The 25,725-nt window shown below is 42.1% G+C and overlaps 1 protein-coding gene across 6 annotated transcripts in view; it reads right to left on the bottom strand.

Annotated features, from left to right (window-relative positions):
- LOC146854878 (sodium- and chloride-dependent GABA transporter 2-like) overlaps positions 1-25,725 on the bottom strand; it is a 1,159,405-nt gene that overhangs the window by 617,537 nt on the left and 516,143 nt on the right. For 4 of the 6 annotated variants that reach the window (XM_085652283.1, XM_085652281.1, XM_085652280.1 and 1 more), the window contains one exon: positions 10,351-10,485. The exons of the other annotated variants lie outside the window; for them this stretch is intronic. In XM_085652283.1, the coding sequence (XP_085508409.1) occupies positions 10,351-10,485 (135 nt within the window). The remainder of the gene's footprint in view (positions 1-10,350; positions 10,486-25,725) is intronic. 6 annotated transcript variants of the gene reach the window in all.

Raw genomic sequence — 25,725 nt, 5'->3', positions numbered from 1 at the left:
TTGCAAGCAAAAAGAAAAAGGAAAATGAAGAACAGGTTGTAGGATGTCATTTTGAAAATAGCTCTGGTGTCAACTGCTACGCAAATGTAGTGCTGAATGTTGCATTTTATCTGGAAAGTTTGCAAGAGCAGATAATAGTAAATCAGGGAAAAAGATTCTGTTCAGAGCTGAGTCTCCTTTTTCAAGATAAAACTCAAATAGAAAGTGCTACTGACATTAGAAAACTTTTAGATGTATGTTCAGGACGAACACAGTTTTCTCAAAATGAACAGCAAGATGCACATGAATTTTTGATGTATTTTCTTCAGGTAGTGGAAGAAGAAGGAGTTCCCATTGACATTTTTTTTGGTCTCTCTTATAAATGGGAACATAGTTGTGATAATTGTTATAATATATGTGGCTCTATTGTTGATAATGAAAGGTTTATTTATTTGACATTGCCAGAGAGTAAAACAGTCACTTTTGCAAAATTAGTTAAAGATGCTAATCATAGCATGAAATGTGGTGAGTGTAATTCTGACATGTTTTCAACATTAATTTTAAAGGAATACGGACAGTATGTAATTTTAATGATGCAACGATGTAGAGCTGATGGTTCAAAATTGGATACTTTAATAAAGAAGTTTACAGGACAGCAATTATCAATTTCAGGAAAAACTTTTGTAACTGTTGCAATAATTTTCCATGATGGACCTACTGTTACTTCTGGACATTACACAGTTTATCTAAAATGTGAAAAAGGCTGGACACTGTGTAATGATTCCCAATTGATTTTCAAACAACGTTTGCCTTTTGATTTAGCAAATTCCTATCTAATCTTCCTGAAACCTAAATTTTAGAGAGACTTGGCAAGATCTGGACAAAATAATTTTACCATTTTACTGGATTACCATTGCAATTTTGTAAAAAAAAGATTTTTAAAATTATCATTTGGCCTAATGGAAAGATAACCAATTGTAATGTGGACTTTTTTAATTTTTAATGCAATTTTGAAAAACCAATAATTTAGAGATTATCGGTAACTTCTGCACATTTTAAATTTTGGAATGTTATTGGACTGCCATTGGAAATTTTTTCAAAAATGATTTAAAAAATTACTATTTGGCCTTGTGGAAAAGTAACCAATTCTATTGTTGACTAAATAAATTATTCAAAAAATTTTCGTGAACCAAAATGTTACAGAGAATCGGTGAGATCTGGACAAATTAAACTTTAGAATTTTATTGGATTTCCGTAGGAAATTTATTCCAAAAAAAAAATTAAAATTACTATTTGGCCTAAAGGAAATGAAATCAGATGTATTTTGGAGTTATTTGAGATATAATATTGTGATTATAGTTCTGAAACAAACATATCAGACGGTATTTTAAAGAAATAAGTATTGGTATTAGATGATATTTTTTTACAATATTATGCATTTCTATAATGTTAAGTTTAATTAAAAAAAGAATCAGGGCTTTTTTAATACAATCTTTGTGATTGGTATTTTTTTTTGCCCGCTGTAAAATGATGAATGCAATTGCTTTCACAATTTATAGTGAAATGCAATATATTCTGAAAACAGCAAAAATAAGGCAAAAAGATTTTTTGGTAAAAAATGTAAATATGTGTACTGTATTATAAAATGTTTAAAAAATATTAATACTTTTTTCTTTTTTTCCAGATAGATATAGAAAATTTTCGAAAACTACAAACATTTTTAAAACTATTTTTTAAAAAAAGAAATGAATAAATATTTTTTCAGTGAGTATGGTAAGTCAATAATAATAATTGTAGTCTCTCAAGGACAATGTAATGTGATAAATGATTTTTAGTGTTTTTTTTTAAAAATAAAAAAAAAGTACGCGCACCGTACGCGTACGGTAAAAAAAAATAAAAAAAAGTTTTTAAAAACATATGTAAAAAAAAGATGAAAGATAAGGTTGGCTCTTAAAAGAACCGTTGTGTTCATGCAGGGACAGAGGAAAGGAAGCATGGGAAAATTATTCAAAGCGACAAATGTGCTGATCTATTTTGTTGTTCACTAGGGAAACACTGGTCTCCCTATGGCAAATTAGATCTTTACAAAATGTGCAATGAATATCAACCTTCTGAAATCGAGGGTTCATTTCCAGAGGGCCAGCAAAAGGAGATTCTCCCCCCACAGATGAAGGGCTCACCTGACCTGCAGAAGAAGGAGTAAGCCCTGCAGGTGATGGTCCAGGCTGAGCTGCTGTGGATGTACTGGCTCGTCTTTCTGAAGAGTTACCTCCAAAAAGATGACCATGTGTCCTTCTGTGTACATCCTGGAGGTGTCTCTTCATGGTGTGATTCCCAAAGGAATACTTCCTGTTAGGATTACCTCTAGAAAGTACACGCTGACACAGCTTGCAAGTAACTAAGGGTGCATTCACCTTTTGCTGGCCTTCTGGAAAAGTAAAATAATCCCAAACATAAGAAGGCTTTTGTTTCCTCGATCTCTGCCTCAAGACAGTGCTGCTAGTGCTAGCCTCACTCTCAGAAGAGCTCTGCTGTTCTGCCATCGTATCCCAAAGACAAACCAGCTCCTTCTCCCAAGGGATCACAAGCAGAAATGAGGGGAATGGGTGTGGTGTAGGAGAGTTCTAGAACTGAAAGTAGTTTCAACCAATCAAAAGTTGTGTTTCAAGATCACATGACCTACCGTACGCTTACGGTACGCTTACGGTACGCTTACGGCAAAAAGTACGCGTGCGCGTAAAAAAGACACGCGCTTGCGCGCATGCGCATAACAGTCACTCCCCGGCACTTCCGCGTAACGTGCGCGTGTGGCGTAAGCGCGCACGCGTCCCACGCGCAGTACGCGCAGCTACGCAAAGTGCGTAACTATACGCAAGCAGCGTAGATAGATTACGGACGTTGCGTAAACCGTATGCTTACCGTGAGCTTACGGTACGCGTACTAAAAAAAAAAAATAAATAAATAAAAGAACTGGAAATAAATTTTACATGTTTATTTTAAAAAATATATTAAAAAAAAATATTTAAGGATTTTAAAAATTAAAGCATAGTCTTTATAAAAGGTAAGAAAATTAAATTAAAAATATGTTTGAAAAAATTGAAGAATAAAAAAAAAATTAGCATTTAAAAAACCTTGCAAATTCACTGAAAAAACCATGGGTTTCACACACGTTATAGTTAGGAATTAGCATTTAAAAAACCTTTGAAATTCAGTGAAAAAACCATAGGTTTCACACACGTTATAGTTAGGAATTAGCATTTAAAAAACCTTAGAAATTCAGTGAAAAAACCATAGGTTTCACACATGTTATAGTTAGCTGGACATTTTACTCGTAAAAAACCAATGAAATTGCCCCGTTATAGTTAGTTCAGCTAACTATAACTCGCGCGCCCGCAATGCACTGCTGATGACGTCACATATTACATCACTCATGACATGGTCAGTGACATCACTCATGACATCACTGATGACATCTCAAATGACATCACTGATGACATCACTGATGACATCATCATTGTGATAGAGTGGCAGACCTCCTCTCACCCTAATATAACCTTTGATACACACATTCAAAAATAGAAACTTTCAAAACAATGGACATACCAATACCAGTTACAACAACCTCTTCAGTAATTCTAAGATCCATATACACATCCACTCATTCACCAACAGTCCTATACAGTCACTCATACATGTACTCCCTCATCATATGTACTCATACACCTATACATCCTGTTACACAAAAGGGTCCCTAGGGTCAAACTAGACCACTAGGTACCTCCAGTAAGCGCCACAGAGCTGCGTTGCAGAGAGGTGTAAAAAGGGGCTTGGCCTCAGAACACCTGTCTGCAGCGCAGCTCCCTGGCGCATACTGGAGATGCCTGTTGGGCTAGTTGGCCCTCAGGGACCCTCAGTATTGAAGAGGAATTAATTCCCCAATTTACAATTCGCCAGGGGGCGCATTTGCAGAGTGCTGCAAGGAGGGGGCGTGGCCTCCGGCACGATGCCAGTCTTTTATTTATTTAAATTTTTTAAGAAGGGGGGCTGTGTGGTTCCCCTTCTTATTCTAATTTATTGGCCCTGATGACCCCATCTCCCAGGGCCTGTCTCCTAATTATATTTTTTTTACCCCAATCCCCAGGGCCGGACACTGTTTTTATTATTTTTAAAAAATATATATTTATAGACACACCTAGAACAAGCTGGACAAACCGTACGTACCTATCACCATGACGATTTGCGTGATATTCATTAAAAGGCGACTATGCATACAATGAATCCACGTGGAATGTATTTACACCACTAGTGAAGCTCTGACATGTCTGATGCCCTACCGTGCCTAATCCCGGTAGACATCCTTGTCGTTTATTTATACAAACATGGGTAGCTATTGACGGGCACATTTAATACACATGCACACCAAGCCATTCAAAGGGGATTCGACAAAAATTCGACCAAAACTATGCAAGAAACCCCCCTCACGGTTAATAAAACACACATCCACTGCCGGATGTGTAATACTTTTTATTTTACTCTCTGGAAAGGGGACGAACATCACTTGAGAGTCACAGCGCGCTCCTGGCAGAGCCCAATGCTGTGTTACACCCACCATTGCCTGCTGAGTGCCACACACCTCTGTGTTGTATTCCACTAGCTAGTGCATATGCTATGACACTCTCTAGCCCATGTGCACTGTAACACCACCCCGTGAAAATGTCATGCCACACTTGTCTTCGCACGGGTTATATTGCCCCATCTAACGTGCCTTCCTCGATGCCTATGTTATAACGCACAGTGCTATGCCATACATATTACAATCTGGGATCCATATCTTTGTCACAGTGCATATGCAACGTTACACTCCCCAGCACATATTTTATATTACAACTTTAGAGACTAGTTAGGTTACACAACACTGCCCTGTGCATATTACACTCCAAGGCGCATATCGCATAGCACGCGCTAGTGCCTGTGCTATCTCGCGCTCTCCAATGAATCTGTAATTGCGCACAATGTATTGCATATTATATTTCACGCCTGGTTCATCTTATATCACACTTTTTGGTGCATAGTTTATACCATACACTATATCTAGTTTTCATTTTCAATCGTGCTCTCAGGACTATGTTCTATATAACACTGTGTTCACTAGGGGTGGGCGGAAGTTGCGTAATCGCGTTACGCAAATCTCCGTGAAACGGTAAAAAATCTCCGCGAACACGCAGAAATTCCGCGAACGCGCGGAATTGCTTGTTCGCGATACTTTTTTCCTGTTCGCGATCGCTGTTTGCGTGCTCGGGGTGAAATATCTTGTGAACACGCATATTGAGAACGCGAACAAGCAAAAAATTACCCAAATTCCACGAACGGAACGGAATTTACCGCCCAGGCCTAGTGTTCACCTACACTTTTCACGGGCATTACATTTTGCGATAGGGGGTGGAGGGTCAGTGGGTGTTTCTGCCAAGTGAGCCCGGAGTCACAGTCACAAACGTCCTCTTCTTCCTGAATAAAAGTGAGATTATGCTGCATACTTGTTCATATTTTAAGTAGTTCGCACAGACACACGTTTTAAAAACAATAAAGTTCCTAATACCCGCCTTCTCTGAACAGTTAGCTTGCTGCCCCATCCCCCTCCTCCCTATCCTCTGTTGTGTGAATCCATGGACTAGCCTCCTCCCTCCTGCCATGCATGGTCTGATGTGCTGCCACTGCCCTCAATTTAGTATGATGTACCAGTCCACTCCTCCTGCCCTCCATTGCCCAATTCTATGCCCCATCATTGACCTCCTGCTTAAACTCTGTGCTTAGCTTGCTGCCCCTATTCTCTTTCCCCCTGCCCTCCGATGTCTTTGTACATGCCCCTGCTCCATCCTTTTTGCCCACCATGTTCCATGGACCTGCCACTCCTATCTACTCTCAGTGTTCTGTTGAGCTGCCACTCCCCTCCCACCTGCCTAGCATTGTCAGATGACTGTAATCTGTCCCTGCCACCTCCACCCTGCCTGTCCACATGCCATGCCCCTATCCTCTTCCTCCTGTCCTACATGGTCCATTGTACTGCCACACCCTTCTGCCCTCCCTGGTCTGTTGTGCTGCAACTGCTCCTCCTGCCTGCCCCGTGCGGTCTGTTGTGAGGCCCCTTCCCCTGAACTTTCTTGTCTGTGCACAGGTCCTGACCCTCCCTTCTATCCTCCATCGTCCTTTGTGCATGCCCCTGCACCCTCCTTCTTGCCCACCATAGCCATTGTGCTGCCACTAACCCTCCCACTTGCCATGCATGGTCTTCTGTGCTGCCATGGCCCCTCCCACCTTCCCTGTGTGGTCAGTTAGCTGCCCCTGACCCCCTCCCACCTTCCCTCCATGGTCTGTGTGTATGCCATCACAGTCTCAGTGTTGCTCTTCATGGTGTGTCTTGCTTCTAGTGCCCATCCTCCCTGACCTCCATGGCTATCTTGCTGCTCCTGCCCTGCCCCTTGCCCCCAGCCCTCTGTTGCCCTGGCTTGTCTGTTCCATTGTAATGCCCCTGATCCGTCCCTCCTGCCCTTTATGGTCTGTTATGCTGCAGCTTTCTCTCCTGTCTGTCCATTATGGTGAGCTAGCTACCATTGCCTCTTGCCCCTCTGTTCTCTGTTGTCCATGTGCATGGTCCTGTCCCCTCCCTCTTGCTTTCTATGGATTGTTGTGCTGCACTCCCGTCCCGCATGCCCTGTGTGGTGTATTGTGCTGCTGCACACCCTGATGCCTGCCCTGCAGGGTCAGTTTGGTGCACCTCTCCTTGTCCCTCCTGTCCTCTGTTATCCAAGTCCATGTCCCTACCCCATTTGCTTCCATGATCCTATGTACCATACTTGCGAACATTTTGAACTTGGTAAGAGGGAGATTTTGAAAGAAAAATGGGGTATTGATTTTCCCCTTTGAGTTACATTGAAAAAGATGAGATTGTAGACAGGAGACAGATCAAATAAAGCCCATTTGAGCTTAAAAACATTGGACGTTTCCTGGCTGAATCGGGTCTGTTGGCATGTATGGTTGTACTACCATTGCCTCTTCCTTCTGCCCACAATGGTCTATTACATTGCCATAGCCTCTCTTGCAAGTCCTGTATTGTTGGTTTGTTGCCCCTGCCCCCCTTTCCACTGCCCTCCATAGTCTGTTGTGCTGCCACTTCCCTTCCTGCCTGCTCAGTGTGATTAAATTGTTGCCTTTGCACCCTCCTACCTGCCTTCAATTTTCAGAGTCCGTGCCCCTGGCCTCTGCCTCTCAACAGTATCCTAATGAACAACTAGATTGCTAACATTCTATATTTAGTACAAAAGTGTGGAACGCCTGACGTCATCTTGATGTAATCAAAACTGTAATACCTAGAGCATTTCCTTTAGAAATTACATATATGAGAGGGTCTTATTGGCATCAAAATTATGGTTAGTGCTCTAAAAGACTAAAATAAGGACATATTTTCTGAGTTTTCAAATAGCGACAAAGCACTTTTAAATTATTTGTTATCTTTATGTTTTTTTATCCAGTTGACCACTTGATTAAATGTTGCACTTAGGGGAGAGGATGTGGTGTTACTTCCAGAACTGCAGACTTTGCAACTGGGGAACCAGGTTGGAGTTTCTGCTTCAGCTCGAGATTCTGTGATTCTGGTCAAATCACTTAGTCTCCCCATGTCTACAACCAAAATGAATTTGTTCTTGTGTGATGTAACCAATGCTCATGTAAAGCACTCCAATACCTGACAAGTCTGCACTATATAACACTGCAAAAACACAAAATAATAAGTGTTTTGCACACTTCTGTCATTGGGCTATATTTGGGCTACATCTGGGTGATTTTGGGCTACATTTGGGCTCTTTTGTCTCCGGTTGCCATCTTGGGAGATTTATTTGTTATGAAGTTTCCTAATTTCCTCATGTACTGCAGTCTCCTCAGTAGGAAATGCTTTCAGTTTTTTACTTTGATTCCATCATGAAAGTATTCAGATATGTCACACAGTTGCCATAAATTCTGAATGTAAGCACTCTAGTTGCTCATTAGATCACGGTAGTAAAACTACTGTTCACCAAGGAAGTCTGCTCCTGGTATTAAAAGTGCATGTTTCAGTCTGCATGTCAGAATTTATTAATGAAATAGAAGAGGATTTGAGAAGTCACTCAAAATGTGCCCTCATTTTCTTTCTTCAGCATTAATCGTAATTTCTATGGCAAAATGAACCCCCTCATTGTGTTCCTTTTTAAATTAAATGTTTTAAGTGTTACCAGTTTATTCCAATCAAGATGGCTTCAGGTGTGCCATACTTTTGTCATAATGAAGACAGTAAGCGCTCTAGTTGTTTTTAAGAACACTCTGGGACATTCTGTCATTGGGCTATACTTGGGCTACATCTGGGTGATATTTGGGCTACATTTGGGCTCTTTTGTCTCTGGTGGCCATCTTGGGAGACTTATTTGTTATGAAGTTTCCTAATTTCCTCATTTACTGCAGTCTCCTCAGTAGGAAATACTTTCAGTTTTTTACTTTGATTCCATCAAGAAGGCATTCAGATGTGTCACACATTTGCCATAAATTCAGAATGTTAGCACTCTTTTTGCTCATTAGATCACTGTAGTAAAGCTACTGCTCACCAGGGAAAACTGCTGCTGGTATTGAAAGTGCATGTTTCAGTCTCCATGTCAGAATTTTTTAATGGAATAGAAGAGGATTTGAGAAGTCACTCAAAATGTGCCCTAATTTTTCTTTCTGCAGCACTAATCATACTCTTTATGGAAAAATGAACCCACTCATTTTGTTCCTTTTTAAATAAATGTTTTAAGAGTTACCACTTTAATCCAAGCAAGATGGCTTCAGGTGTGCCATATGTTTATCATAAGTAGGACTGTTAGCGTTCTAGTTGTTCTTTGGAACACTCTGGGAAGCTGCAGTAGAACACAAAGGAATCAACTGACAGTCTCTGCCCTTGTTGGATGTACATGTTTTACTGAGAATGTCAGACTTCATTCTCACATGACTGAGAAAGATAATGTGAATTTACAGCAAATAAGCTCTCAGTTTAGCTTATAGATCACCTTTCAAACCTCTGTTGGAAAAGCATGAGAAAATATTTTTCTCTCAATCATGATATCCCAGCAGAAGGCTTTTTCACATGGTGAAATCACCTTAGAACATACCACAATTCCTAAAATGAGTATGGTACCATCAACAAATGATTTATAATGTAACTAAAGTCTTAAAACCTTCTATTAACTGCAATGCTTTTTAATGAGGTGCTATCATGTATATTGGTCCCAAGATGGCTGCCAACACTTCTTGGATGACGTGCTGACAGCCAATCAGATCTCAGGATGAGATGTGTGGTTAGGCTCCGCCCACATATATATATGATTTTCTCAGGAACTACTGAACAGATTGATACCAGACCTGCAAAAGGCACTTCCCTGACCTGAGGACTACCTCTCTGCCAAATTTCAAGTAATTCTGTTCAGCCGTTCGGGCTGTACCTTGGACTAAAGGTCCCTATGGAAAATTGCATGGGGAGAACGCGTTTTGGGACCCCCCTTTTTTCTCAACCCCCGCTTGACGAATCCCCCCGAGACTTTCAGGGTAGGAGCGGAGCAGAGCGCCCCACCTATTTTGAAAATTTTGCGAGGATTCGTCAACCGGCGCCAAAGTTATTCCAAATAGAATGTTGCGGATTTCCTATGGAAACACGGTCCTAACTATAATTATCTACTGGCGACCGCCAGTAGATAATATATATATATAATATCCACAATAAATATGTATATATGTGTGTGTTTGTGTGTCTGGACAAGAAACCAACTTCATTGTAAAAGAAAGTTTTAGACCATAACTTTTGAAAAAGATGTTTTGGATAACTGTTATCACATTCTACAGAACTGACAGCATAAACTCTGTTAGTATCTTTCTACTCTGCCCCATTTCTGCAAAGGCCGTTTAATCTGCAACCACCAAGCTCCTGCACTTAGAATTTGTACACTTAAAATTAAGCAATTTCCTTACAGACCTACAATTCATATCACTGTAAATCATTGTATAATGTGATTAGAATGCTCACCTTACCCTGTAAACCTCAGAAAACTATATGCTATGACGATAGTGAGGATTACAGATACATTCATGTTTTTTTATTACAGGAAAAGATCACACCGCTAAGTGTTCTATACCTTTTTATTAAACTGGAACTCAAATCTAGTTGACAAAGTAACAATCAAATATTGCGACATATAACACTTGCCACTATATTTCTGAGGGTGCTGCAAATTCATTAAATATCTGGGCATTTAATCTGTATCAGAGTTTCGTTTTCTACAGTTTTAAGAACATATTAAGAAGTAAAAAATAGCTCACCTTCAAAAATTGGGCAGAGTCGTCTCCAGCAGGTTATGCCCCCTTGGCCTGTGTACTGTCCCATGGAGACCTCAAGGATGAACAACGGGATCCCACAGGTAAAGAGGAAGATGAGGTATGGGATAAGGAAGGCACCTTGAAAATAAAATATGTAAAGGTCTTGTACTTCTTGTTGAAACTTTTAAGACACATGTCAATCTAATTTAAAGATTAGATAGATGATGAGGAAGACACCTGCAAAATGAAATATATAAATGTCTCATACATATTGTTGAGACTCTTAAGACACATGTAAACCTAATTTAAGGACTAGAAAGAACTATGGGCCACTCCCACTGTTTCACTGTCATAGTCAGTATACCTTGGGCATTTTTACAGAATCCAAATCCCCTCATTATCTTTACTCAGAGTTGCTTACTTATTTGTACTCCATGGTTCATACTGTTTTCTTTTCTCCATTGTTTTGTTCACGTGATTCTAGTGTAAGAGCTGTTGTGTAGTTCCTAGGAATCCCCAGGACCTGCTCGCTTTGCATGACCTAAACTGAGGGCTTGGTGTCCCAACCGCTTCCGGACAGCCCCACAGGATATGTCATCTGTTAGACCAGCTTGCTCTACAGTGCTACTACCACCCCTCTGTGTCTTACATTGGTGTAGGTAGTTTCCGGCAAACACTGAACATGACAAATGTGATTACTCAGAGATCGTGGAAATCAGTACAGTACTTTTCGCTCAGTCCTTTTGCTCACTTATTCTCAGAAATGACACAGGATGGCAATTAGGATATTTCAATAAGTATTTATCGGTCCAGCGTCAGTCTTGTGTAAAACATATTTGCGGCGACAATTAGGAGAACGAAGCATACAAAAGAGATTGCTAGTACCAATATAGTAAATAGTAGATGCATTTCTACCATAGTGCTAATAAGATGTACATAGGTAATTCAGATAAAAACAGTGGCACTTGCATATTCCTAAAATGCGCACCCTAAGTAATTTGCCTAATTTACCTAGCCTAGATAGATATGTGTAGCATGTATTTGCATGTAGCGATATATGTCTATATATATATATATATATATGCAAAAAAGAAGCAGAGAACTCTGGGTAGTTCTCAAGTTTAGGTGGAAAGCAGCTCCTGTATGGAGCACTCTCAACACCAGCGACACTCTAGATCTGCTCACCTCAAATGTCTGTTTTGCATAGGATTAGCACAGTGCCATCCACGCCGAGATAGAAAAGGACAAAGTCTTTTGCCATTTGTACAGCAAAATCTTTAAGCATAGGGGTTGCTTTTACTCATTTCAGGTTGGCTTGATTGGTATTTTACCAACTCAAAGCTGTAATACTGTGCCTGGAGTGGTAATTGGCTTTTGTCATTTTACAGCTCGGCAAGGACAGCACTGTGCTAGTCCTATGCTTAAAGATTTTGCTGTACAAATGGCAAAAGACTTTCTCCTTTTCTATCTCGGCGTGGATGGCACTGTGCTAATCCTATGCTTAAAGATTTTGATAGAAAAACAGACATTTGAGGTGAGCAGATCTAGAGTGTCGCTGGTGTTGAGAGTGCTCCATACAGGAGCTGCTTTCCACCTAAACTTGAGAACTACCCAGAGTTCTCTACTTCTTTTTTGCATAATTTATTCGTCACTCTATGCCTGAAAGGGTATTTGTTGGAAGGCGGACCTCGGGGAGTCGGAGAGACCACCCAGAGGGGCCCCCACACTGTACGAAGTAGCCGAGCGCTGCAGAGAAGCCTCCTGGGAGATCCTTCTCCTATTATGTACTAGCACAGTAACACCACCACACAGGACTCAAGGAGGTTGTCTCAAGACGAGCAATTCTTTATCAGCACGTTACGGGATCAATATTTACACGAAAGGGGATCAAGGGATCCACAAAGGTCTCAGTGTCTCTTTAGAAGGGAAGGGGTAGCGGGACAGTCTTTGGCAGGAGCTTGGTACGAGGGTACCTGGGGCCCAGTTCTTATCCTCAAGCTGGAGGGCCTCCGGAACTCGGAGGGGTCGAGCCGCGACGGCGTCAGCAGGGCTCTGGCGTTCAGTTCGTGGAGAGCCGCGACCAGGTCAGCGGGGCTCTCAAGATGGTTTCTGCTCAGCTCGAGCCGCGACGTCGTCAGCAGGGCTCCGAGGGAGGTTTCAGCGAGGTTGGGCCGCGACAGCGTCAGCAGGGCCCCGATGTTCCGGGGGGCTTCTAGGTTTCAGCAAGAAGGAGCCGCGACGCAGTCTGCAGGGCTCGTGGTGGTTTCAAGCAAGAGTTCTTCTCCGTAGGGTCGGCCGCGATTCAATCAGCAGGGCTCTCGACTCTGGGATACAACTGCCGGTCTGTTGTGGGGGCGCCCCAGATATAGGCCTGGAGCCCTTTGAAGTCCGGACCCTTACGCCCGGAGGGGCGGAGAGGCCGGGTTGGGAGCGGCCAGACGCCCAGCAGGAGAGGCGCCGGGCCCAGGAGAGATGGAGGCCGATCGCACCTCGGTGTGTGGGGACGGTTGGGGGTCCCATCGATACCGCCCTCTGCCAGGGCGATGAGGTGTTCACGTGATACCCCCTGGCCAGTTCTAGGTGCCTCAATGTCTGGGCCTCGCTGGGGCCGAGGCCGGGTTGAGCGGAGTCAGGTGGACTGGTGTGCAGGGTCACGTGGCAGGCAACAAAATGGTGGAGCCCCGAGGTGTATGCGACCTCGTGCGGCTCGAACGGGTGGCCCGTGGAGGCCAGGGCGGGGAACGGGCCCAACCCCAGGGAAGTCAGGACCACGCCACGAGGCCGGGTCCAACAGTATTTCTTTGATATATATATATATATATATATATATATATATATATATATATATATATATATATATATATATATATATATAGATATATACAAATATATATATGTATATATATACATATATATATATATATATATATATTTGTAGCCAAGAAACCCGTAGGGAAGAACCAGCCCCCTCCCCTGATGGTTGAGAAGGAAGGACCCCTGTCTCTGTGTCAAGGATGACACCCCAAGGGATGTCAGACGGCTGTGTGTCAAAGATTTAGCATTCAGGATCCCATGTGACGAATCATTCCTGTCTGCTGCTCCGGAGCCCAATTAGGGTAAAGCAAATGCTGTTAAATTTTGAAACTATCACACGACCTACTATAGGCAAAATGTTTTGTTCTCAGAGACTACTTAGTCCAGGACTACGAAGTCCAACCTGCATTGCGCGCACTGAGCGCGAATAAATAAATATTAAAATGAGAACCACCTGTGTTTTTCAAATGCATATGACCTTTGAGAAAGAGGCAGGAAGCCTCGAAACGCGTCAGGTCGGTAACAGGTATCAGAGCAGCATTGCAGGATATTGTCAATATGTGAATGCCGGATGGTACAGCCTGTTGAGAGTGCGCCCCTAAATGCTTGGATGCTTTGATGGAAAATTACTACACGGTCAATCCTACCGTGGGGGGCAGCAACATTCTAGAGAGAAAGGAAGGCCGTGGGTCGGAACTGTCCGAGACCCCCCTTTGCGGCACAACAGACTGTGACGAATCATTCCTGCCTGCTGCTCCGGAGCCCACTTAGGGTAAAGCAAATGCTGTTAAATTTTGAAACTATCACAGGACCTACTACAGGCAAAATGTTTTGTTCTCAGAGACTACTTAGTCCAGGACTACGAAGTCCAACCTGCATTGCGCGCACTGAGCGCGAATAAATAAATATTAAAATGAGAACCACCTGTGTTTTTCAAATGCATATGACCTTTGAGAAAGAGGCAGGAAGCCTCGAAACGCGTCAGGTCGGTAACGGGTATCAGAGCAGCATTGCAGGATATTGTCAATATGTGAATGCCGGATGGTACAGCCTGTTGAGAGTGCGCCCCTAAATGCTTGGATGCTTTGATGGAAAATTACTACATGGTCAATCCTACCGTGGGGGGCAGCAACATTCCAGAGAGAAAGGAAGGCCGTGGGTCGGAACTGTCCGAGACCCCCCTTTGCGGCACAACAGACTGTGACGAATCATTCCTGCCTGCTGCTCCGGTGCCCACTTAGGGTAAAGCAAATGCTGTTAAATTTTGAAACTATCACAGGACCTACTACAGGCAAAATGTTTTGTTCTCAGAGACTACTTAGTCCAGGACTACGAAGTCCAACCTGCATTGCGCGCACTGAGCGCGAATAAATAAATATTTAAATGAGAACCCCCTGTGTTTTTCAAATGCATATGACCTTTGAGAAAGAGGCAGGAAGCCTCGAAACGCGTTAGGTCGGTAACAGGTATCAGAGCAGCATTGCAGGATATTGTCAATATGTGAATGCCGGATGGTACATCCTGTTGAGAGTGTGCCCCTAAATGCTTGGATGCTTTGATGAAAAAAAAAATATATATATATATATATATATATATATATATATATATATATATATATTTGTAGCCAAGAAACCCGTAGGGAAGAACCAGCCCCCTCCCCTGATGGTTGAGAAGGCAGGACCCCTGTCTCTGTGTCAAGGATGACACCCCAAGGGATGTCAGACGGCTGTGTGTCAAAGATTTAGCATTCAGGATCCCGTGTGAGCCTGGAAGGGGGGACTAAGGGTCTTATATACTAGAGTGGTCACTCCAGGGTTTCTTCTGGAATCAATATGTTTTGAAAACAATCATAAATGTTTTGATAACAATCATAAATGTTTTTCCAAACACATGTGATCGTGCACAGCTGGCTGTTGGCCAAGGATGAAAAAGTAGTGACCCTTATACAGAATAATTTTACCGTGCTTATGTTTGTCAGGTACAGGGATTCGGATAGGATACCAAGAGCCTGGTGTCAAAGAGTTAGGATCAAGCTACTAGGTAAAAGGTCACCTGTTTAGAATCTGTTTTGTCATGTGGATGGGACAAATGTTTGTAATAGGGGTATACATAACAGGACTAGCCTAAAGGACATGACAGAGTCAGATGTACTAAACCCATTGGTTCTGATCCCCAGTTCTGTTTTGAAAACCTAGTGGGTGGGACACACTATCCAATTGGATATTATTGTATGATTCTAATACAAACTCTCATTACGATTGTTATTTATGCATGAATTGAATACATTTACTTGTATAATTGAACACTGCAAAATGGATGCTATTTGGCTGTAGTGGAAAATGTATTTTGTAGTCCCGTCTTGGTTCCTATACTTACTATGTATTGCTAGTCCATACCCACAGGACAGTATGTGACCAAGCTTGCTGTGCAAGCGAAACGCGTTACCTGGATTAAAACCAACTTCTGGTGTTTTTGCAAAAACCTCTGTGTGATCGCTTTATTGTTTGCTTGGGAATTTCACGTTTGGCGCGCTCCGCCAACTACTAGCGATCTACTGCATAGGGTGTGGGAAGGCAGAAGGAGCAGAAACAAATAGACATTTAATAGAGCCCTCCGGGGCTCGGCTCGAAGGGTCCACGTTAAGAAGGAGGAAGGGATCGGAAAAGCTTAAGAAATAGGAGATACCAACTTTCAGGTCTCGGATGCAACCGCATCTGGTATCAGAGCTGCAATCCCCGAGTTGATCTGGCAGTGCGGACACGTGCATATGCAGCCTACTGACAGGAGAAATTAACCACAAGAAAGACGAGCCAAAGGAGTTAAGTGGAACACGGATTCGGCTGTCTGACAGGACAACAGGAAACGAGGCAGGCGGTCCAACGGAGTACAGCAGAGCCCGTAAAACGAAGAAAGTGAGGCGGGCGAACTTACTGTGACCATCGGAGCCTATAAAGCGCTGACAACAGGAAACGAGGCAGGCGGGTCAATGGAGAACAGTGGAGCCCGTGGAACGAAGGAAGTGAGGCGGGCAAACCTACGGAGACCATCGGAGCCCGTGAAGTGCTGAACCCTGCAGGTAGGCACTCCTATTGGGGCTGCACGGGTGAATTGGGAGGGGGAGGGAGACAGGTCGAGGGATGCGAGTCCTTCTCTCCTTTCTGCCTGTACGCAGCACTGTCGGTGCAGCGGGCAGGGAGAAATGAGAAGGGTGGATTGTGAAAAAGACTTTTACAAATCACGATTTTGCGCCCCCACCCCGGTACGACAGAAAATTGATCACAGCACCCGAGCCTCAGATTCTGCAGTTTGGAGGAACGGGAAATAAGTCCACATAAGAACCTGTCACTGTTTTCCTGTTTTCAAGTACATGAATACCAATTACGCTTTTTCCTTTCCACACATATGAATCGAAAGACTTATCACATAACATTATCTAGTTAATTGCATCCAACTAGAGGATCACCTTATAACTATTTAGGGTGCAAGTGTGGAGATCCACGAATCCTTAGTACTTTATCCAACATTGTTATGAGGTCGTGCAAGTCAATATAGCACGCTGTTACCATTTTGACATTTCAAGCAGCAGGAACCTGTACATTTGTGAAGGGGAGGTGCAGACACCAGACCATTTCCAGTTTCATACACAGTCCTCAATTCTAATTTACGTCATCAGTGATGTCATTTGAGATGTCATCAGTGATGCCGTGAGTGATGTCACTGACCATGTCATGAGTGATGTAATATGTGACGTCATCAGCAGTGCATAGCGGGGGCGCGAGTTATAGTTAGCTGAACTAACTATAACAGAGGAATTTCTATGGTTTTGTACGAGGGAAATGTCCAGCTAACTATAACACCCCTGAAACCTATGGTTTTTTCAGTGAATTTCTAAGGTTTTTTAAATGCCAATTCCTAACTATAACGCCCCTGAAACCTTTGGTTTTTTCAGTGAATTTCAAGGGTTTTTTAAATGCCAATTCCTAACTATAACGTGCATGAAACCTATGGGTTTTTCAGTGAATTTCAAAGGTTTTTTAAATGCTAATTCCTATCTATAACTTATCTCTGAAGATATCATGAAAAGCATTCTTTTTTAAAAGTAGGGTGCACATTAGTTTTGTGAAAAAGCATCTTTGTGATTGGTTAAGAAAAAGTAGTTTCAACGTGGAGTACATATCATAGGATAAAATTTGCTCAGCTCAACCACACCTGCTACTTGCATTTGGAAGGCACTGTTCGAACTTAAAACAATCATCAACTTTTAACCTGCATGTGTCGTTAAATGTTCAAGAAAATGTTACAAAAAAATATCGTAAAGTTTTAAAAAATTGATGAACTTTTAACATGCACGTATTATAGAATGTTCTAGAAAGTGTGTTGATAGAATACATTGCACTTCTGACTTCTATGTGTTGTTGAATATTAAAAAAACCGGTTCATATGGAAAATTAAAAAGAAACCAATAGAGAAGTTTTGAAACCTAAAAGAATCAAGGAACTATTCTAATTTATTCTTTACATCTATTTATGTGTGCAGCAACAAAATTATAGACACACCAGCACTAGGAAGAGGAAGAAGCAGGGAGTGGGGGGAGGGGGAGAGATGGGACACATGCATAATTAAGTACAACACACATATAGACTAACAATGGCCAAAATGAAACACACCATCAAGGAACACAAGTCACACAACCCGTCGACATCACACCACTGAACGAGCATAGAAGTGAAAACCACGCTGCATTCATACAGGATGTGTACAAAGGCCAGTCGTTGGTGTTGTGGGATGTCTGCGACCGTGGTCATCATGGATGAGATGCCCAGCATGTGGCACATGGTCGAGTTCACTGTGTGTTATGTTGCCAAACGGCTGCTCCTCCCTCCCACAAGCCCCCACACTTTTGTATGGTGAGCTGTTGTATCTCGTGCACTCGTACGGCACACCATTGTAATGCCTATTTGCTCATGTCCTGCTACATTCCAACTACAACATCATAGTGCCGTTTGGAGGTGGTGCATGCCACTTTACAACATCGACTGCTGCGGCTCTTGTAACAGGCCACACCAGAACACAGAGACACACTTATCGCACTTCCTGTACACGGAAATGTCCTAGACACCCCGTTCCCCTTGCTGGATAGGCACACCCCTGCACTGACCTGTGAATGACAGACCAGCACACGCCAGTTGTTCAAGCAGGAGGATGTGTACGTAGCTAAACATCCAGGCTCACTGCCAACGCTGAGGTGACATCACACTGTGATGTTGCAGGGCTCGTGTCTATTATGCTAAGACAATGACCACAGGGACACACTTACTAAGATGTGGGTTTGGGGGGCATTGGCGGTCCTGGAGTTGTTGAGATGAGTCTTCTGGCCCTCATGGGTATCCCTGTATCATGCTCATTGACTCTATGGCACCTGTGGGTGTTCTGGTGTTACTCTTGGCTGTGTTCCCTTTCATGGTGCAGGTAGTTGTCCTGCTTAACACCAGCAGAAAGCAGGTGTAAAATCCCTGGTGCTAACGTGTCTTATCGCCGGAATTTGTTTCGCATTGCAATTGGTGTGAAAGTTGTGATGTGATTTTTTTCGTGTGCAGAGCAATATACGAACTGAGCAGTGTATTTCGTGAAGATCCAGCACCTGACGCACTATTTCCAATCAATATAAATACAATGAGATTTCTTAATAGATTTTGTGTGCACACTGTAAGTGCAGCCAATACCTCAGTGCAATACAATACAGGATTTTAGTATTTAGAATAAATCGCAAAGGTGCACCTCGTGTCTTTTTGCACGGGAACGGCTACTCTCCATTTCATTATCAGCACTTTAACGGAAGTAAAGTTGAGATAAATCTAACACACTATTCAGAAGTTGGTGCAAACTGCAGATATCACCAGTATTCGAGCGATAAGTGCCCCAAAATTTAACACCATGGTGGGCTCCATCAAATAACAGTAATAAAAACAAGAAAGAGTCACACAGCAGTTAAGAGAACAACCAAAAACATTATTAATTTTTTTTCCAAACTTTATTTTTTATAATAATAAATATATAAACAAACTATTTTCAAACTTTATTTTTTTATTAACATAAATATAAACAATAAACTAATAAACAAAATGTAACAACAATAATACAAAACAACAAGGCGAAACACTCCTGTGGGAACCACGGATGTCGACGACAGACCAGGAAAATCAGAAAGATTGTTAAAAAAAACCAACATGGTATTCTCAACAAAATACCACAAGAAACAAATCACAGATATATAAAATGCATACAGCTAACAACATTTTATAAGTTTAACTTACAAAAACTGTAAATGTTGCCGCTTTAAAATATTTACCGAATCTGAGGACATTTTTTTGCAGAAGGCATCACGCCCACAAAGTTTTTCTTCAGTGGTGCAGAAATGTTTTACTTTTTCCACGGGGCAAACAAAGACCAATGCCACCTTCGTCACTCGCAAGATTTGCCAAAGAGTTCTGTTACGAGGGGATCCTAACAAAAAATACTCGTGCGGCACAGCAAGTATGATGAACCACCTAAGGACCCTTCATCCAAACAATCTTGCACGAGAAGAGTGCAAACAGATGAGAAACACTCCTGTTCTGTATCTGTAAAAAAGAATCACAAATAAATGTATATTAATAACTTTCAAATTTATACTATTACATTACTGTACAAACACATTTTATATAAAAACTGACTAAGAAACTATAGCCCTGAACCACAAGTGTGACGATCGTTAAAACACTATATGCATAGTGCATACTACTTTGAAGCAGTACATGCCCTAAAGCCTACCTCACTAAAAGACTACATGCTAACTGACTAAATGATTACAGTACTATAAGGAGACACACTGGGTGAGTGACAGGGTGTTTGCTAGAAGAGTATGAATACTAACTAGGGAATTGAAGGTGTGAAACACAACTGTGTAGGTGATTAGAGGACTGCATCCATACTGCATAGGCATTTAAAGCAGTCCATGTGCTGAGGCCTGGCTCACTGCATGACTACTTGGGTACTGACTGAATGATTAGAGTACAGCAAGGAGAGTGCCTAGGTGAATTTATAAGTGCTAGGCTTTTCGCACAGGGAATGGATTAGTACTTGGTACTGAATGGGTCACTAAAGGAGTGCAAAGGCAGTGACAAGTGCTGGACTGTATGGCTACTGACTAGGAAATTGAAAGTGTGAAAGACAAGTGTCTAGGTGGTTATAAGACTGCATGCATAGTACATAGGGGTTTGAAGCAGTCCATGTGCTAAGGCCTGGCTCAGTGTATGAATACTTAGACACTGACTGAATGATTAGAGTACTGCAAAGATAGTATCTTGGTGAATTTATAAGTGTTTGGGTTTTAGCACAGTGAATGGATTAGTACATGGTGCTGAATGGGTCACTAGAGGACTGCAAAGGGAGTGACAGGGTATTTACTGGAAGTGTATGGATACTTCAAAAAACCAAGAGAGGAATCCGAGGTCTAATCTACAACCCTTGATCAGAGATTCAAGAGAGTTGGCTAATAAAAATGTTTTTATGCCAATAGTAATATAGGTAAACATGTGATAAAACCATACAACAGATGAAAAGTGCAGAGGGTGAAGCAAAAAAGCTTGATCTAAGGATAATCAGCATCCCATCATTACACTCTTAAAGTGCCCAGTGTCATCATCTGGGTTACCAAACAACTCTTCACAAGGTCCTCATAATGTATCGAGGTTAAATGAATGAGTTGTATCCTCTTCTCAAGAAACATCCAAAAGAAGAGGAAAAAAGCGAGAGTATATAGAAGAGTGCAAAGAAAATAAACAAATATTTTTGTATTTTACCAGTGCTCATAAAACAGAATACACAATTGATATGTACTAGATACACGTAAGTACTAAACTCCCATCAATCGTGTTTCTATCTAAAATAGTGAGAAAAAGAAAAAGGAAGGCAGGTAACCAACGTTTGCTGCCCACTGTTTGGTCGACATGTTTCAGCCTTCCGGAGAAACTCTCCTTGGCTTTCTTCAGGACCTCATAAACAAAGTCACTAGTTTGGACTTTGAAAAAAGAAACTGGGTTACTACCATACCCTTCACTATGTCTTCAATTCCTCTATGTGATTGCTGATGTTAGTTGACATCTACAAGACAAGAGAAACAACAGTATAATAAATTTAACGAACAAATAACCACATGAGACATTTTGCTTCTGGACGTCTGTAACCTCATTCTGCTGAAGAACGTTTAGAAAAAAGAATCATGCTTACCGAACAATATCTGAGGAAAAAGCCCCACCTCATTCGGCACCAGCTTGAGTCAAGGAAGAGGCCCCGCTCTGTAAGTAAACGTGAGCCAATAAATAGACCGGTCTCTACCACTAGAGAACGGTACATACGTCAAAACAAATTGTTTTTGCAAAAAAGAGGGGGGGGGGAAATATTGTCAATGCTTGACGATGTCTCACACTCGTAGTAGTGACCGGGACATGTCAGCCGATTTTTAAAAAACATTAAATAGCAAAGCTAAATTTGGCATAAGAACGAAATGCAAAACTCCACTTCCTGAGGGACGAAATGATCCACCAAACCATCTGATCAAGGCAGAGACATATCATCTTTAGATGATTTGTAAAGTGAAACACTCGTAAATACAGCACTCAAGGTGCATCGTTATTGAACGAGAAAGACTTCGCAGAAAACGAATGCGAGGCTGTGAGTTTGGAAATAGATCTACATACAAGGGTGAATCTCCTGAGCCTTACCTGTCCGTCGGTACCTCCGGCTGGGACTCGTACTGGGATGGAGGTACCTGACGTGACAGGATCAGCTATTTTTATGTAGAGTCGGGGAGAGACGCACCTGTCTACAATCAGTAACGCCCATCAGACGAAATTCTGGCGCGCTGAGTGTGACGTCTCTAGGACTACAAGAGGGATCTCACGAGCTGGTTAATGTAGTTCTAGGCTAAGGCTGTGTTGTTTTTATAAAAAACTTTATTTAGACATGCTTTATGGCGCTAGATAATTAAATGGGGAAAAGAAAATTGATTTATTTTCAATGCGGGTGTAAATAACAGTGAACGCCCATCAGGCGAAATTCTGACGCGCTGAGTGTGACGTCTCTAGGACTACAAGAGGGATCTCACGAGCTGGTTAATGTAGTTCTAGGCTAAGGCTGTGTTTTTTTAAAAAAAACTTTATTTAGACATGCTTTATAGCGCTAAATAGTAAAAAAAGGGGGAAAAGAAAATTAATTTATTTTCAATGCGGGTGTAGATAACAGTGAAGAACATATGCTGTGTGGAAAAAATATATATATATTTTTATATTGTGCCCAGCAAGCGGAAAAGACAGAAAACTAGACTGGAGAGCAAGATTGAAAATTCTCTAGTCACAAATGTTAAAGGAGAGCCCAGTGATGGTAACATCAGTTTTCTTGTGTATCTTGGGCCAGGAGCTAACATGTATTCTGATCACCTATAGTTCTTAGTATTCAATATTTCTTAAGCGACATCCATGGTATCGCGTCGTTCATGCCCTGGGTATCGCTGGACAGTTTAAAAATCCACCGTTGTTCACGTAAGAACAAGAAATTTGATACATCACTCACATGTGATGGGATGTATGGTTTTTCAAGTACAGTCCAACTGAAATCACCTGCATCGTGGTTTTTCTCAACGAAGTGTTTTGTAAGTTTCGTAATGGTTTTTTTACATCTGAATGTACTCTTGTGTTCCTGCATCCGGAGTTTTACCTTTCTCGTTGTCATGCCTACGTACTTAAGCGAGCATGGACATGTGATGAGGTATACAAGGTTATCACTGTTGCAGTTTGTGAAACTTTTCTGTACCCAAGGTCTAGGGGTACCAATGTTCACTGTTTTTGATGCGTGGGTTTGTGGGCAGACGGCACAATTGCCGCATGGGTAGTGTCCCTGGACTGGAGGTAAACCCCATAACGTGGTGTCTGTAGCTTGTCTCTGTTCACGAGGGCGAGTGTGGACTAGCACATCCTTCAAATTAGTACTTCTTTTCAGAGAAAACAAGGGGAGTGGTATCCTGTCAGAATCACTGTTCAGTATTCGCCAGTGTTTGCGAACACTTTTCTGGATCACGTTGGTTAGAGTGCAGAAGGTGGTAACACACGTTAGCCGGTCCAATGGAGGCTTATCCACTGGGGGATCTAAAAGAGCATCCCTGTTGTTGTTGGATGCTCTTTTATACGCTGTTTTGATCAGTTTCTTAGGATATTCTTTCTCAAGAAGTTGTTGTCTCAAATTTGCAGAGTGGATTTCGAAATTCTCACGGGTAGAACAGTTCCTCCTAATCCGGAGAAATTGCCCATAAGGCAAATTGGCGCGAAGCGATTTGGGATGTTGACTGTCAAAACGAAGTAATGAGTTTCGTGCCATAGGTTTGCGGTACAGTTCGCTTTGTAGACCAGTCGGGGTAACAAAAATAGACAAGTCTAAAAAGGTTATCCTGTCTTTGCCCACTTCCACGGTAAATCTCAGGAAGTCATTTCTCGTGTTAAGCCACTCTTTGAATGCCATGATAGATTCCAAATTCCCACGCCACACTGTTAAAACATCATCGATATACCGCTTCCAGAAGCGGATTGATGTAAAGAATGGATTGGAAGTGGTCAGAATGTGCTGTTGCTCAAAAGTGTGGACGTAGAGATTAGCCAGGCTTGGCGCAAAAATACTCCCCATACTGGTCCCGGAGGTCTGTAGATAGATAGTATCCTCATGTTTGAAAAAATTATCCTTCATAGCCGATTGGGCCAGGGACATTATGAATGGGACTGGTGTTATGGAGTCTAAGGTAGCTTTAACCAAGATATCGTTGATGGTGTCCAAGGTTTCGTCTTGCGGTATTGACGTGTAAAGAGATTCAACGTCAAAGGACACTAGATAGTCGAGGTCTTGATCAAAATCAATCTCAGGTAGTAGTCGCAATATATCTTTGGTGTCTTGTAGGAATGTCGGCATGGTCTTGACTATGGGCCGCAGAAAATGATCTACGAAAGTAGATAAGGGCTCCAAAAGTGACCCAATACCTGATATTATAGGTCTACCTGGTGGTGGTCTGTGTGGCTTATGTATTTTGGGCAAACAATAGAAATACGGCATCACTGGAAGACTAGTGTGCAGGAAAGCCCCTTCTTGTGAGGTGATCCAGCCTTCTGTAACGCCTTCTTCCACTAGATCGTCAATGGTTTTTTTAATGCGTTCAGTGGGATCTTCTTTCAGAGGGCGATAGGCACGCCTATCTGACAGCTGGCGCATGCATTCATCTTTGTATGCTGTCGTGTCCTGAATAACAATGGCTCCGCCCTTATCGGCAGGCTTGATTGTTATTTTTTGATCTTTCATTAGTGTTTGCAATGCACTCTGTTCACTTCTGGAAAGATTATGATATTGGGATTTCTGAGTTCTACAGAGACTTGTTATCTCTTGCTGTACCGCTTTCTCAAAAGTAAGTACTTTATGAGGAACTCCGGTAATAGGAGGATTGAAGGTGGAACGTTTCTTCAGACCTGTATTTTTGTCCTCATCCTCGATACGTTCTGTTGTTGAATCTTTCTCACGGAAGAAATAAAACAGACGAATTTTCCGAAAGAACTGTGCTAGTTCGCAGTTTATCTGGAAAGGGTCGCCACAATTTGTTTCCACAAAACCCAGTCCTTTATTCAGGACTAAGGTTTCTTCTTCTGTAAGTTCTCTCTGACTTAAGTTAACCACTAAATTGACTCTGGACTGGTCCCTGGTTGTGCGTTCTTTTTCGTTTGGCTCCTGGTCCCCATGTGTGACGTTGTTGGTTGTTCCCAGTGTACCTGATTCGGTGCGTTTCTGCGTTTGCCTCTTGGTCTTCTTTGGCCAAATCCTAAAAAAGGTTGGTTGGGATATAGTTCCTGATTGTGCGGGTACTGAGGTGGACCATGCATTGGGAAATGAGGTGCAGGGGGTTGAAAATGTCCGGGTGGAAAACCCCAAGGAGTAGGTGGCCACCATTGTTGAAAATGTGATGTTTGTGGTCCTCCTTGCCAATTTGGTCTACTAAATCTACCTCGTCCCCTCCCACGAAAGGATTGGCGGTTGTCTGTCGGTGTTTCTCCTTCGTCTGAATTTCCCTCAGAGCTTGACCCCGAATATGAGGAGCCATAGCGTCGCCCTTTCCTATTGAATTCAGGGGGAGAGTAATCATCACTCGTATATGGATAAACCACTTCATGCTAAGCGGATAGCAGACACGATCCTGGTTGAAATCCAATTACTAGAGGCCCAAATAAAGACAACGATCACAGCCACCCTGTTTAAAAAACACCAGGAGGAATCGAACAAAACAAATAAAGAGTTCAAAGACAACATCTTACTCACTAAAATCGATAAGTTTAAAAAAGACTTATCACGCTTTAAGCATGAAGTGGTTTATCCATATACGAGTGATGATTACTCTCCCCCTGAATTCAATAGGAAAGGGCGACGCTATGGCTCCTCATATTCGGGGTCAAGCTCTGAGGGAAATTCAGACGAAGGAGAAACACCGACAGACAACCGCCA

The sequence above is a fragment of the Triturus cristatus genome, chromosome 4_1, assembly GCF_964204655.1.
Source record: "Triturus cristatus chromosome 4_1, aTriCri1.1, whole genome shotgun sequence".
In the NCBI taxonomy this organism is placed as follows: domain Eukaryota; kingdom Metazoa; phylum Chordata; class Amphibia; order Caudata; family Salamandridae; genus Triturus; species Triturus cristatus.
This window is presented reverse-complemented; position numbering and strand designations above follow the sequence as displayed.